Source organism: Myxocyprinus asiaticus, chromosome 40, assembly GCF_019703515.2.
Source record: "Myxocyprinus asiaticus isolate MX2 ecotype Aquarium Trade chromosome 40, UBuf_Myxa_2, whole genome shotgun sequence".
Classification (NCBI taxonomy): Eukaryota; Metazoa; Chordata; class Actinopteri; order Cypriniformes; family Catostomidae; genus Myxocyprinus; species Myxocyprinus asiaticus.
Window position 1 is genome coordinate 2,545,531 of NC_059383.1, and position 13,145 is coordinate 2,558,675.

Below are 13,145 nucleotides of genomic sequence, written 5' to 3' on the forward strand. Positions count from 1 at the left end.
CAGAGCACAAAAATAACTTGTCTATTACTTTGACATTCTTGCTCCCTTTCCTCGTTCTCTTTTTTCAAAGTCCCCCACTCAAAATCCCACCCAATATACAACCCACACTTTCCCATTCATCAGGTTCTTACAAACTTACACTACTGTTCAAAAGTTTGGGGTCACTTGCCTGAAATGTTTCTCATGATCTTAAAAATCTTTTGATCTGAAAGCATATGCTTAAATGTTTGAAATTCGTTTTGTAGACATAATTGTGCCAACATATTTAATTACAAAACTAAAACTTTAAAAAAAAAAAAAAAAAAAAAAAGTTTTTGAAATTGATGACTGGGACCAAATAATAAAGAAAAGCAGCCAATAAGTGCCCAACATAGATGGGAACTCCTTCAATACTGTTTAAAAAGCATCCCAGGGTGATACCTCAAGAAGTTGGTTGAGAAAATGTCAAGAGTACATGTCTGATAATTCTAGGCAAAGTGTGGCCACTTTGAAGATGCTAAAATATAACACTTTAGTCACAACAAAATTCCCATAGTTCCATTTCTATTATTCCATAGTTGTGATGACTTTACTATCATTCTAAAATGTGAAAAAATAAATAAAAATAACGAATGAGTAAGTGACCCTAAACTTTTGAACAGTAGTGTATAAGTAATTTCTCATCCCATCTCCATCACTCTTCCCCGAACAGCTCCCACTTTGGTTCATCTCCGTCATTGTGGAATGGCAGCAATGCAGAAGCTGTCGGAACAGTGACCCAAACAATGGCAGCTGACAGCTGAAGGAAGCTCATTAGTCAACTGACAGTGTGCTCAGTGATGTTTCCACCCCTGACACTTTGTGGTTGGTGTGTAAAATTCATTGTACTGGAGCTATGCCTTGTGCCCACTCAGGCGCTTTCACCCTTATTGTCTTTTCCATAAATTTCACAGAACTTTTCTGTTTAGAGGTCATAGGTGTGAACATGACCCGTTATTTAAAAATCAGAAGAAAAAAAAAGCTCTGGCAATTTGCCAGTTTAAGAAATTGTAACAGAGAAGTGAAAAAAGATTTAAGATTAATCCCACCAGTTACATTTGTGACTGAAAGTTAGTTTGAAATTGAAGGGTCGAAAAAGTGTTGTTGATGTATTAAACAAAAATGTCAACTTTGAAAGAGCAGTAGATTGATTTAATTTGAACATTTTTACATGGGTCTTGCAAGTAGTCACATGACCAGAGACATTAAATTACAGTTTGCACCTCTGAAAGATGTCAAAGCTCCATAGAAGAAAGCAAGTAAAACCTGTCATTAGTGCTGGGCGATATATACTATATGGTGGCGGCGATTTAAAGTGTCAGTCGCTAGAGTTTTTTTTTGCTAATGTGTGTATTGCGATATGTAAATATCCAAGCATCCACTCGTGCTGCTCAATAACTTTTTTTTTTTTTTTAACCGTAAAGCGCTATGGAGGAGATCAAACTGCTAGACAGCCAATCAGTCGAACCACCACTAACGAGGAAAACAGCTACAACACTGTTATGCGCCAAAATATAGGGTTTTTAAACCAAACGTTATCGCCTTTACTAAAATTCTGAATTCTGTATTATATTACTTATTAGGAAGCAAACCGGCCATGTTTGCCTTAAAATATTCTCTGCAGAAATGATTTAAATCATTAAGTGTTCGTTTTTATTGTATATGTTCTTATGTGTTATTTTCTTGGTTGCATTGCTTTGAGAAAAAGTTGAGTTTCTTCAGAAAATTTTATAATAATGATGTTGGTCAACAACAGACTGAAATGTAGCATAATGTGTAATTTAGTATTATGATAAAGTTAATTTAAAACCAAGTTGAGTTTAATTTATTTTATTTTATTTATTAGTATTTTTTAGTATGACTTTTTGTCAAATTTTAAATAGAGAAAATTATAAAAGAGGAAGTAGTTTTAAGGTTTGGCAGCTGTGCAAGGAAATAGTAGGCGGCCGCCTAAATGATAGCTTTAAGACCCATCAGAAGCCTGCGTCAACAACTTTGTTCGGCAGTGAACAGAACCAACACGCAAGCAGTTAACAGTACAGCCATCACCTATCTAATGCTTTTTAGGACTACATGGCAAACAATGTCAGGTTAATGAAGGTTACTTTAAAAACATGATTGCGTTGCTGATAATGAAAGTATTTATGTTATGTCATATCTTTGTTTTGTGAGTTGCGCGTAATTTACCTCTGCATTAATAAGTGCAATTTTCTCCCCGTCAGACAGTTGCATGAGAGCGTGCACTCTTGCTCTCTTTACGTAAATTCGTTAAAGAAATCCAAGTTCTTTTCATTATAGGACCATTCATCAACATGCGCACGCCGAGGACATTTAAGGTCTTAAGCCGGTGTATACATGCATGATGGATGAAGTTGAGCTACAATCACACTGTGTACAATCGAACTGGAAATAATACCGCCAGGGCACGACATTAAGCATTGTGATGTGTTTGTCCTTCAGACAAGTAAATTGGTCATGCACTTGTCCGAGTAAAAAAGTTACTTGTTCGGAGAGAAAAAAGGTCATTTATGTAATAGTTACAGTACATGCACAAGGAACATGTAACAGTTTCTGTTGTTTTCTAAAATTACAGCAGATGTCCAACCTAATAGTATTTTACCTTTGCAATCAACTTGATTCCCTGTGATAGAAATGTAAACTGAACTGGTTAGGGGAGGAGGTTATTGTCAAATGGTAGTTATAAAATGTTACACAGAATACGCACAGTAGTCAAATAAAGAAAAGCCTCCATTGTCGTCATTTACAGCAGGGATAATTATACTTCTATGTAATGAGATCATTTTTGTGAATGAGAATACTTTTACATCATGTTATTGCAGCAAGATCTACCATGCACAATATATACATTTTCACAATACCAAAACTTCAGTAGTCTGTAGTGAAATTATGACTTTTTTTTTTTATACCAGTTTCAATACCACAACAAATAATAGCCTAACACTAATTCATTAGTTAATTATATTATAGGCTAATTGTTTTAGTTCAAGTAATTATTCAAGAACAGTCAGTATTAAAATAACAATAGAAAAGCAATAAATAGAAACAAATTAAAAACACTTCAATAAAAAATACAAATTAAGAAAACATTGCTTTTTTTAACAGCTTTAAGAGTTTTTAACCGCCGTATCAAGTTTTCAAGTAAACATTCAGAATGTATTCGACATCAAACTACTACTGGTCTTCCCTGTATGATTATAATACATTAATACTTTTATACCAGTTAGTTTTATACTACTAAATTTATCCAGCCAGTGAGACGTTTTCTATTTAACGGTTGTTTGATTAATAGCAAGGACACACTTAGTTCACAACAAGTCCTACTTACAAATCCGTTTTTCTCCCCACTGTTTACATTCACTTTAGATTCACTGTGTTTATATGAACATCTCACCAAGATTGGCATTTTGGTGGAATTTTGAAATGTATTTGACCGTTCAGGCGTGTATCCGCATTAACGTGAGTGCTCTCGGAGGACACGCGCACGTAAAGCCTACACGCGCACGTAAAGCCTGCACACACATAAGACACCCACCTGTCAGTCAAACAACGTGCAGCTACTAGAGTGCTAGCGAATTATAAAACTATGCACTCTCGATTATTTTCAACATCAGAATAAGAATATAAACTTTTTAAAAAAGTGACAGGCCTAGGCTATATCACAAATACAGCCAGTTATTTTTTCTTTGTTGATGTTTTAATCAATCCGCTTGTCCGGTTGGGCAAGTAAAAGTCTCTTTCACTTGCCCCATCAAAATTCCACTTGTCCCAGACAAGCATTAATGTCGAGCCCTGACCGCTGTCTTTAATATCAGTTTCTGTGTTGTTAACCTGTCACGTTCATTTGGAGTGCGCCACACACGTGCTTGCTGATCAGATCGGAAGTGGCATTAAGTGCTATGAATTATTTTTCTCTTCCTTATTTAGGCTTTGGTGGATTTACAGCATATCTAACTATATCGTTTGAAATATTTTTGGCAAAATCTCAATTTCCCGATTTAAAAAAAGAAAACAAAAGTGTAAAAACACAAATTCGAATTAATATGAAAAATCAGAAAAACGCCCAGCCCTATTTCCGGTATCATTACTGGATTCTTTAAATAAGGCTCTGAGTTAACAAATGAAGTGACTTATCCATACGTGTTGTTGATACGGAGCGTTTACGTGAGAGAGGCAATTAAATTGTATCGTATTAGATGCTCACAATTATTTCCTCAGCTGAAAGATCGGGAATATTGGATCGCTCCCATTATAATCAATGAAACTGTCTGTGAGACCTGTGGACAACGTAAGAATTTATTTTTTAAATAGTAAAATTATTTTCTTGTCTCTTCTGTGCTAGCTTCTATACTACTCCAGCTACTCATCTGTTTCTCATTTTGGATAGAAGCGTCTGCTAAATGACTAAATGTAAATGACTTGCACAGCTTTATTTATTAAAATGAAAGTCACTTTTAGAGATCTACCTCTCAAATTTACTGTTAGTTGGCATAAATTTTGTTCACCTACCAGATATGACGTGTGCTACAGTTGTTACTACTGCACGTATCCAGCCGTCTTGCTTCATTGCTGCGATTCATGCTTCCATTTGTGGTTGCTTTTTCGGGTATCTAAACACTTTAATTTCCGTTAGTTCTAGGCAACTAGGGAATATCCTGGTCCACATTTTAAAAATGGCATTATATGACAATAATGTTAACGTAACATAGTAACATTAATCATGTTCAAGTCACTATGAATGAAGTGCCTCCCGTTGTTGTTTTGAATGAGTTTAAAAACAGGAAATATTCAAGGAACAAAGACTTCACTTCCTTAAACAGATGTAAGTCCTTGAAACGATCTATACAGAGGGGCACAAAACCACTTATGTGCATCCTGAACACAATGACGCACTTCAGTGTAACCAGAGTGCTTCAGGGTGATCCTCATTGCGCAATCAAAAGCACAGAACTGCAAGGTAATATTGTGATTATATACAGTATCTAGTACATGATATCAAGCAGTTAAAACCTATTTAACCGCAAATATTTAAACGGTGTCAGATAGATTTAGCGAAAGACTTGAATCTCTCCTCTTGGGGTGTAACAATCCGTCGATCTGGGTCGATGCTTCGATCAAATAATCAATGATGCGATGTCATTGATGCAACACGTAAATATCGATGTATATATATTTTTTAAGATGCATGTTTATTTTGTCACTCTTAATGCCAGCCACATCCATACGCATTTTCATCAGGCGATGCAGAAACCTTATGAAAGTCATCTCGCTTTAAAAGCAATAAATATGCCTCTCATGTGGGACACGGCTGTGCGTGGAGTGATTGAAGCTTTAAGTTGCACTCTGGTCTGTCCGCACGTGCCTGTCCGGCGAAGTTGTTGCCAAGACAAAACATGGATAGCACACAATCTCCTGTCGTTGGTATTTTGCATTGAAAGACTTGCTTGACTGTTGTAGACATGGCAAATTGTCACTGTAGTGTTTACTTCATTCCACAGGGCCTGTCATCAAACGACTGATGAGCACATGTATGTGACTTTATTTTTTATATTATTTATTTTTCTGTTTTATATACAGTGCTGTGATAAAGTATTTGCCCCCTTCCTGATTTCTTCTATTTTTGTGTATTTTTCATACTACATTGTTTTAGATCTTCAAACGAGATATAAAACAAAGACAACCTGAGTATACACAAAATACAGTTTTTAAATATTTTTTTATTGAAGCAAAAAAGTTATCCAACACCTATATCACCCATGTGAAAAACTAACTTTAGCAGCAACAACTGCAACCAAACACTTCCGATAACAGGAGATCAGTCTTTCACAACACTGTAGTGGAATTATGGCCCAATCTTCTTTGCAGAACTGCTTTAGTTCAGCCACATTGGAGGGTTTTCGAGCATGAACTGCCTGTTTAAGGTCCTGCCACAGCATCTCAGTTGGGTTCAAGTCAGGAATTTGACTAGACCAGTCCAAAACTTTAATTTTGCTTCTTATGAGCCATTCAGAGGCGGTTACTCCTATGCTTTGGATCATTGTCTTACTCACGGACTGATGACCGGACGTTCTCCTTTAGAATTTTCTGGTAGAGAGCAGAATTCATGTTTCCCTGAATTATTGCAAGTCGCCTTGGCCCTGACACAGCAATGCATCCCCACACCATCACACTACCACCACCATGCTTTGCTGTAGGTATGATGATCTTTTTGAATTCTGTAGTTGATTCACGCCAGATGAAATGGGACCCCTGTCTTCCAAACAGTTTCACTTTCGACTCATCAGTCCACAGAACATTCTCCCGAAAATTCAGACGAACCTTAATATTCTTCTGGGTTAGCAGTGGTTTTCGCTTCGCCACTCTTCCATGGATGGCATTTTTGGCCAATGACTTTCTGATAGTGGAGTCATGAACAGTGACATTTATTGATGCGAGAGAGGCCTGCAGTTCCTTGGATGTTGTCCTTGGCCTTCTTGTTTCTTCCTGGATGAGTCGTCGCTGTGCTCTTGGAGGAATTTTGGAAGGCTGGCCACTTCTAGGAAGGTTCACTTCCACTCCATTTGGAAATAATGGCTCTCACTCTGGTTCTTTGGAGTCCTAGATCTTTTGAAATAGCTTTGTAACCCTTCCCAGACTGATGTATTTCAATCACCTTTTTCCTTATTATTTCTTGAATTTCTTTCGACCTTGGCATAGTGTGCTACTGGGTGAGACCTTTTAGCCAACTTCATGCTGCTAAAAAAGTTCTTATTAGGTGTTGATTTGATTGAACAGGGCTAGCAGTAATCAGGCCTGGGTGTGTCTAGTCCAACTGAACCCCTTATGAATGCAGTTTCATAGATTTGGGGATTTAGTAACTAAGGGGGCAAATACTTTTTCACACAGGCCCAGTTGGTATTGGAAAACTTTTTTGCTTCAATAAATTATCATTTAAAAACAGTTTTTTGTGTTTACTCAAATTGCTTTTGTTTTATGCTAGACTTTGTTTGAAATTTTGAAACAATTTAGTATGAGATACACAAAAATAGAAGAAATCACAGCACTGTATTTTGTGGATGTCCTAATGTGTATACTGGATTTGCACTTTTCAGGGAGCTCAATAAAATCTTCAAATTATGTATTGGTTGCATTTGTGAGATTAAAAAAAATAATAATAATTGATTGTGCAAAATAGGCACATAATATCGTAATATTGATCGCAAGCCCCTGAATCGAATCGAATTGAAACCATATTGCGGCGGACTTTAAGGTATCGGCAGACATCGTATCGCTGGTTAAGAGAATCGAATTAAGATTGTATCTCGATGAAACTTGTGATTTACATCCCTACTCTCCACAGCATCTCATAAAAACGAGAACGTTACTCACAACAGAGGATTTAACATCTTACAGAGATCGTCTTGAAATGTATTGTTAATGCACTGCTTTGCTAAAACAACAGTGCATAAAAAGACTTAACCTTAAAGATTTAAGAGATGAAACTTCTTGCATAGGGTTTACTGTGATGACTGTTATTCACTGTTAAGCACAGCAAGCTATCATCACGTAAAAATGTTCTCAGAGAAGTTGTGTTTCTCAATTGAAGGAACCGCTCACCTAAAAATGAAAATTCTCTCATCATTTTCTCACCCTCATGCCATCCCAGATGTGTATGACTTTCTCTCTTCTGCAGAACCCAAACAAAGATATTTAGAGGAATATTTCAGCTCTGTAGGTTACCAAAAATGTGAAGCTCCAAAAAGCACTTAAATGCAGTATAAAGTAATCCAAATTACTCCTGTGGTTTAATTCATGTCTTCAGAAGTGATCCAATTGATTTGATCCAAAAGCAGTCTCCTTTGCGATCATTACACTTGATTTCACTTCCTAGTGCTATCTATCGATCTGCGCATCGGTAGAGCACTAGGAAGTGTAATCAAGCTTGAAATCATGATCATATCTGACTGCAATGGCAAGATGTACAGTGAAAAAGTAGTTATATTTTGGTCTGTTCTCACCATAACTGATCAGATCGCTTCAGAAGAAATTGATTAAACCACTGAAGTCGTGTGGATAAGTTTTATGCTACCGTTATGGGATTTTTGGAACTTCAAATTTTATATTACCATTCTCTTGCATTGTATGGACCTACAGAGCTGAAATATTCTTCTAAAAATCTTTATTTGTGTTCTGTTGAAGAAATAAAGTCATACACATCTGGGATGGCATGAGGGTGATTAAATTATGAGAGTATTCCTTTAATTTGAGAATTGCATCTCCTATTAAAACCACCACTACTAAAAATATTTATGTTGGTAGTTGACCCCACGAATCGACTACTTGAACACTCTGGCACATCCCTAGTTTCTGTTACAATTGTGACCAAGAACAAAGCTCATACTTTTTTTGTTTTGTTTTTTTTTTTTCTGTTTTTTTTCTTCTCATAAAAGACATATATAGTTTGTTTCATTCAGCTATCCAAGGAGTAAAATGCATGTGCCCACTTAGCTAGGGAAAAATTGGCATTAAATGGGTTAATGGTTTGAACACATATTAGGTTAGGACATGCTGATGTAAGAAGTCTGCAGTCACAATTTATCTGATTATCAAAATTTGTTATTAACAATGTTGTGGAAAGAAATGTCATCAAATTGGACAGATGCTGAAATGAAAGAGCTTCTCTCCAACCAAGCGGATGACATCACAAAGTTTTAACAACATTTTGGAGCTGATGTGTGAATGGCAGCAATTCAGATAAAAGACGAGAAGCCGTTTTGTTTGTAAATAGCAGATGTGCTGCATTTACCAGAAAAGGTAATCTGGCAACTTTACTGCAATTTAATGATTTTCATTTATGAAACTGTCTGTTCATGTCTGTTCCCCCACTCAGCTGGTCCTCCCCAGAGCTGGAGCCAAGTCAGATCCGCCTCATTGTCTACCAGGACTGCGAGCGGCGTGGAAGGAACGTTCTTTTTGACTCTGATGCCAGAAAGCGAAGCATAGAAGACGCCCCTGGCACGGTGAGTGATTACTGCCCCCTGCAAGGCCACTCCTAGAGCCAGAGAGCTTCGTCACACACGCAACCAGTTTGAACCAGAAGCCTTATCTCCAAAAATAATAGCTTCAGCTGACACTGAATGTGTAAGCATTCTTTTACATTCACATGATGGGAGGCGGGCCTGCCCTCTCTAGCTCACTCGCTTGCTCTGTCACGTCTCCCAGGTCATTTGTCATTAGCTGTCATGAGACATGCTCTACTGCAGGTGGTTGTGGACTGATACAGCACACACACACACACACACACACACACACACATATATATATATATACACACACTGTGTATATATAGGGCTGCAACTAACGATTATTTTGATAATCAGTTGATCTTTGATTTCTTCGACTAATCGGATAAAGCCAATTTTTCTTTTTTGCTGTATTTTACTCAAATGTGTTTATTAAAAAACAATTTGGAATGCCCAATTCCCACTACTTAATAGGTCCTCGTGGTGGCGCTGTTACTCACCTCAATCCGGGTGGCGGAGGACAAGTCTCAGTTGCCTCCGCTTCTGAGAGCCTGTCAATCCGCACATCTTATCACGTGGCTCGTTGTGCATGACACCGCAGAGACTCACAGCATGTGGAGGCTCATGCTATTCTCCACGATCCACACACAACTTACCACGCACCCCATTGAGAGCGAGAACCACTAATTATGACCACGAGGAGGTTACCTCATGTGACTCTACCCTCCCTAGCAACCGGGCCAATTTGGTTGCTTAGGAGACCTGGCTGGAGTCACTCAGCACACCCTGGATTTGAATTCGTGACTCCGGGGTGGTAGTCAGCATCAATACTCACTGAGCTACCCAGGCCCCCTTGGATACAGTATATTATTTTATTTTATTTTTATTTTTTCAAGGTGCTGTGGGAAATCAAACTAAGCTAACTTAAGTTATAACATGACTGCACCCATGAGTAGACTACTTTACTCAGTTAGGACTGTACTTCTAGTCATAAAAATGTGTTTCCTGCTCCATTACAAATATTGAGTTCTTTTCATCAGGCTTTTAATTATTTAGGTCATCTTTAGGGATATCTGATGTCAAATCTTGTCAGTTTGTTTCCTAATATCAAACATCATTAAAACAGAATATATAATACACACGAGGAAAACTATCCATAATTTGTTCATAATTATTGAAGGTCCAGAGTTTGAAAGTCTTTTATGTTTACCATACTTCCTCCATTTTGTTTAACCGGGCATTTGTAATAATATATAATAAATAACCACAAGTAAGCCCATGGATGGCTCCTCATTAATGTGGTTTGGTCAGTGTTGCTAGTAGGGCTGCACGATTATAGCAAAAAGGGCAGTAATTGTCGATTACTGCCCTTGATATTGTAATCGCGATTATTATTGTCAAATAAAATATTAAATTACCGTGACGTCACAAAGTAAGCAAAGTAGCAGATTTCAATGTTGGATATGAGCTGCGCTCCAGTTTCTTTTAAGCATCTTTTAAGCATTAAGTATTGTAATAATGTTTGTTAATGTAATGGCCAAATAAAAATTATTTTAAATGGATATCTATGGTATAAAATAAGTTAAATTATTGCTAAATTACTGCTTAAATTATTAGTCCACATACAGTAAATAGTTTGACATATTCAATATTCAAACTTATTAACAGCCGATTTAAATTGACCAAGTTAATTACTGCGTTCAGTAAGCCCTTTGGTGGCGAGACAGGGGACCATTCATCCCATTAGATCTTCAGTGGTGATCTTGTTCATGTAAGATCATCGTTAGATCATTTTTGGCCTCAGACCGCGAACCGAGGTGGAACATAAAGCAAGCATCTGGGAATTCAGACGGTTTAAAACTTGCGCATTAGGATCAGTTGTCATTACTGATAGGACGGAGGACTAATTTAAGTGACTATGATTGGCCATTGCTGTTTCATTGCTCAACAGACATGTTAGTGATGGGTTAGAATACTCAACCACTGCAAAAACACATTGTAAATAGAAACCGTTGATGCAACACGAGCAGACTTAAATTGAACGCTGTAATCGTCAGTTTTCACGATTACATAATCTAGGCAGCCGTAATTGTAATCGCGATTAGTTTTCCGGTTAATTGTGCAGCCCTAGTTGCTGGTGTTATTATTTGTATTATTGTAGGATTTGTTAAACGTATGTTATAATACAATAATAATAATAGCCTAAACACAAGTAGAAACTTTACCATGGTTGCAAAACAAAATCAGGTCTAATGGATTCCTTCTAAGATATTGTCACGTCTATGTGTGTTTTTGTTCATGTTTTGTTTTTATGTCTTTTATTTTGAAATTAGTTTACTTCCTGGTCTAGTCATGTGGTTTCCCTTTTCCCACATGTTTTATGTGTTTTGTTATCATGTTCATTAGTCTTTGCTTATCATTGGTTCGTGTTTATTAGTCTTGTTATCTTGTTTATTAGTTCTGTCCTGTCATTGGTTGTCTTATCAGTTCTAGTTTGTTATTGGTTGTCTTGTTATCTTGTTTGCCCATGTCCATTTATTTAAGCCCTCATGTTTGCCTTTGTCCTTGGTCAGGTATACTTTGTGTAATGTTCAAGTCTAGTGTAGGTTCTGGTTTGTTTTACTTTTCACATTTTTGTATTTATTGCACTTTGTAAATAAACTGCACTTGGGTTCTTCACTTCATCATCATCTTTGTCTGCTACTCCTGTCTTCAGCCAGCAACAACATTACAGATATGATTTATTATGAAACAACAATGAAATAACATTTCTGGTATAGTTCACCGTGATACATTTTTGCAGCTCAAGTTTGATAATGTGAAGTTTAAAAAGCCTTGCCATTTATGTTGGTGCATGGAACAGTTTTGTTTCTTTTTCCCCCTCAGTGCTGTCTAGCTTTGTGAGAGGTTTGATGTCCTCCATAGCGCTTTAAAGTAGAAAATTATCAGTCGAATTCAAACAGGTCGCACAGGTTTTGTGGTGCTCCAGAGACATAGCACAGAGCTTTATGTTGCGAGATGGAAATGCATGCCTGATTTTGAATTTATAACATTTATACATTATAAAACATAGAAATGACAGTGAAATGGATGTTATTCACTGGAGAGAAACAACTTGAGAGTATAACTTGCATAATATATATATATATATATACGTATATATACAGTATTTATTTGTATTACAGTACTGAGAATCACCAGCGAATAACAGAAATTGCAAAAAACATCAAAAATAAAAACATCCAGAGTGATGCATTATGGTAATTAGAATTCTGGGGGAACGTCACAATGCAAAAAAAAGTAAAGCATGACCTTAAGCCCAAATCTGTGTGTGTTAAAATAGTTTACACACAGTCGATCTATTAATTTCTACTAACCTGTATAGGAAAAACATCCTGTCATGACATTATATTGTTACATTTTGTGCTTTTGTTGACTGATTAAGGCCTAAATGTTAGTGTGTAATTCAGCCAAATGAATAATAAACAACCCGTCTAATGTGTTAGGGTGAGGCTCTAGAGATTGCTGATATGGAGAGAGCTGCGGCTGAAGTCATATGACATTTTTTGGCAAAGGATATTGTTTCACAAGAGGGAGAGAGACAGAGAGTCATTGAGCGGGAGTAGAAGAGAGCGAGTAAGCAAACTGCCCCAGCTCACGAGTTGTTAAGAAAGTCATATGACAGTCTCACATGCTCGAGTTCCTTTGTGCTCTTCACAGGACAGGACGAGACGCGTCTGTATGAGCCATTAGTGAAACTGGGCAGAGCACGCCACACACACACACACACACACACACACACACACACACACACACAGAAAAAGCACTTCATAACTTGCACCTTTTCCTGATTTCACAAAGATATAAAGAGAATCTGCAGGATTTATCCCAGTATATTTTATCTCTTTGTGCAAAGCTTAGATTTTAGAATGAAGGGGGCATTTAGTTTTCATGGGGGGGGGGGATTAGTTTTGTAGATAAAAATATAATTTTGCCACCATATTAATTTAATTATAAAACTAAAATTTAATTAAAAAAAAGTTTTTGAAATTGATGACTTGGACCAAATAATAAAGAAAAGCAGCCAATAAGTGCCCAACATAGATG

General features: G+C 36.9%; 1 protein-coding gene across 5 annotated transcripts in view; it reads left to right on the top strand.

Annotated features, from left to right (window-relative positions):
- The window catches only part of fnip1 (folliculin interacting protein 1), a 61,002-nt gene that overhangs the window by 8,858 nt on the left and 38,999 nt on the right, over positions 1-13,145 (top strand). For 4 of the 5 annotated variants that reach the window (XM_051680555.1, XM_051680559.1, XM_051680556.1 and 1 more), the window contains one exon: positions 8,906-9,035. In XM_051680555.1, the coding sequence (XP_051536515.1) occupies positions 8,906-9,035 (130 nt within the window). Of the gene's footprint in view, positions 1-803; positions 848-8,905; positions 9,036-13,145 lie in introns of those variants that run through there. The other variant, XM_051680558.1, reaches the window with a different exon arrangement.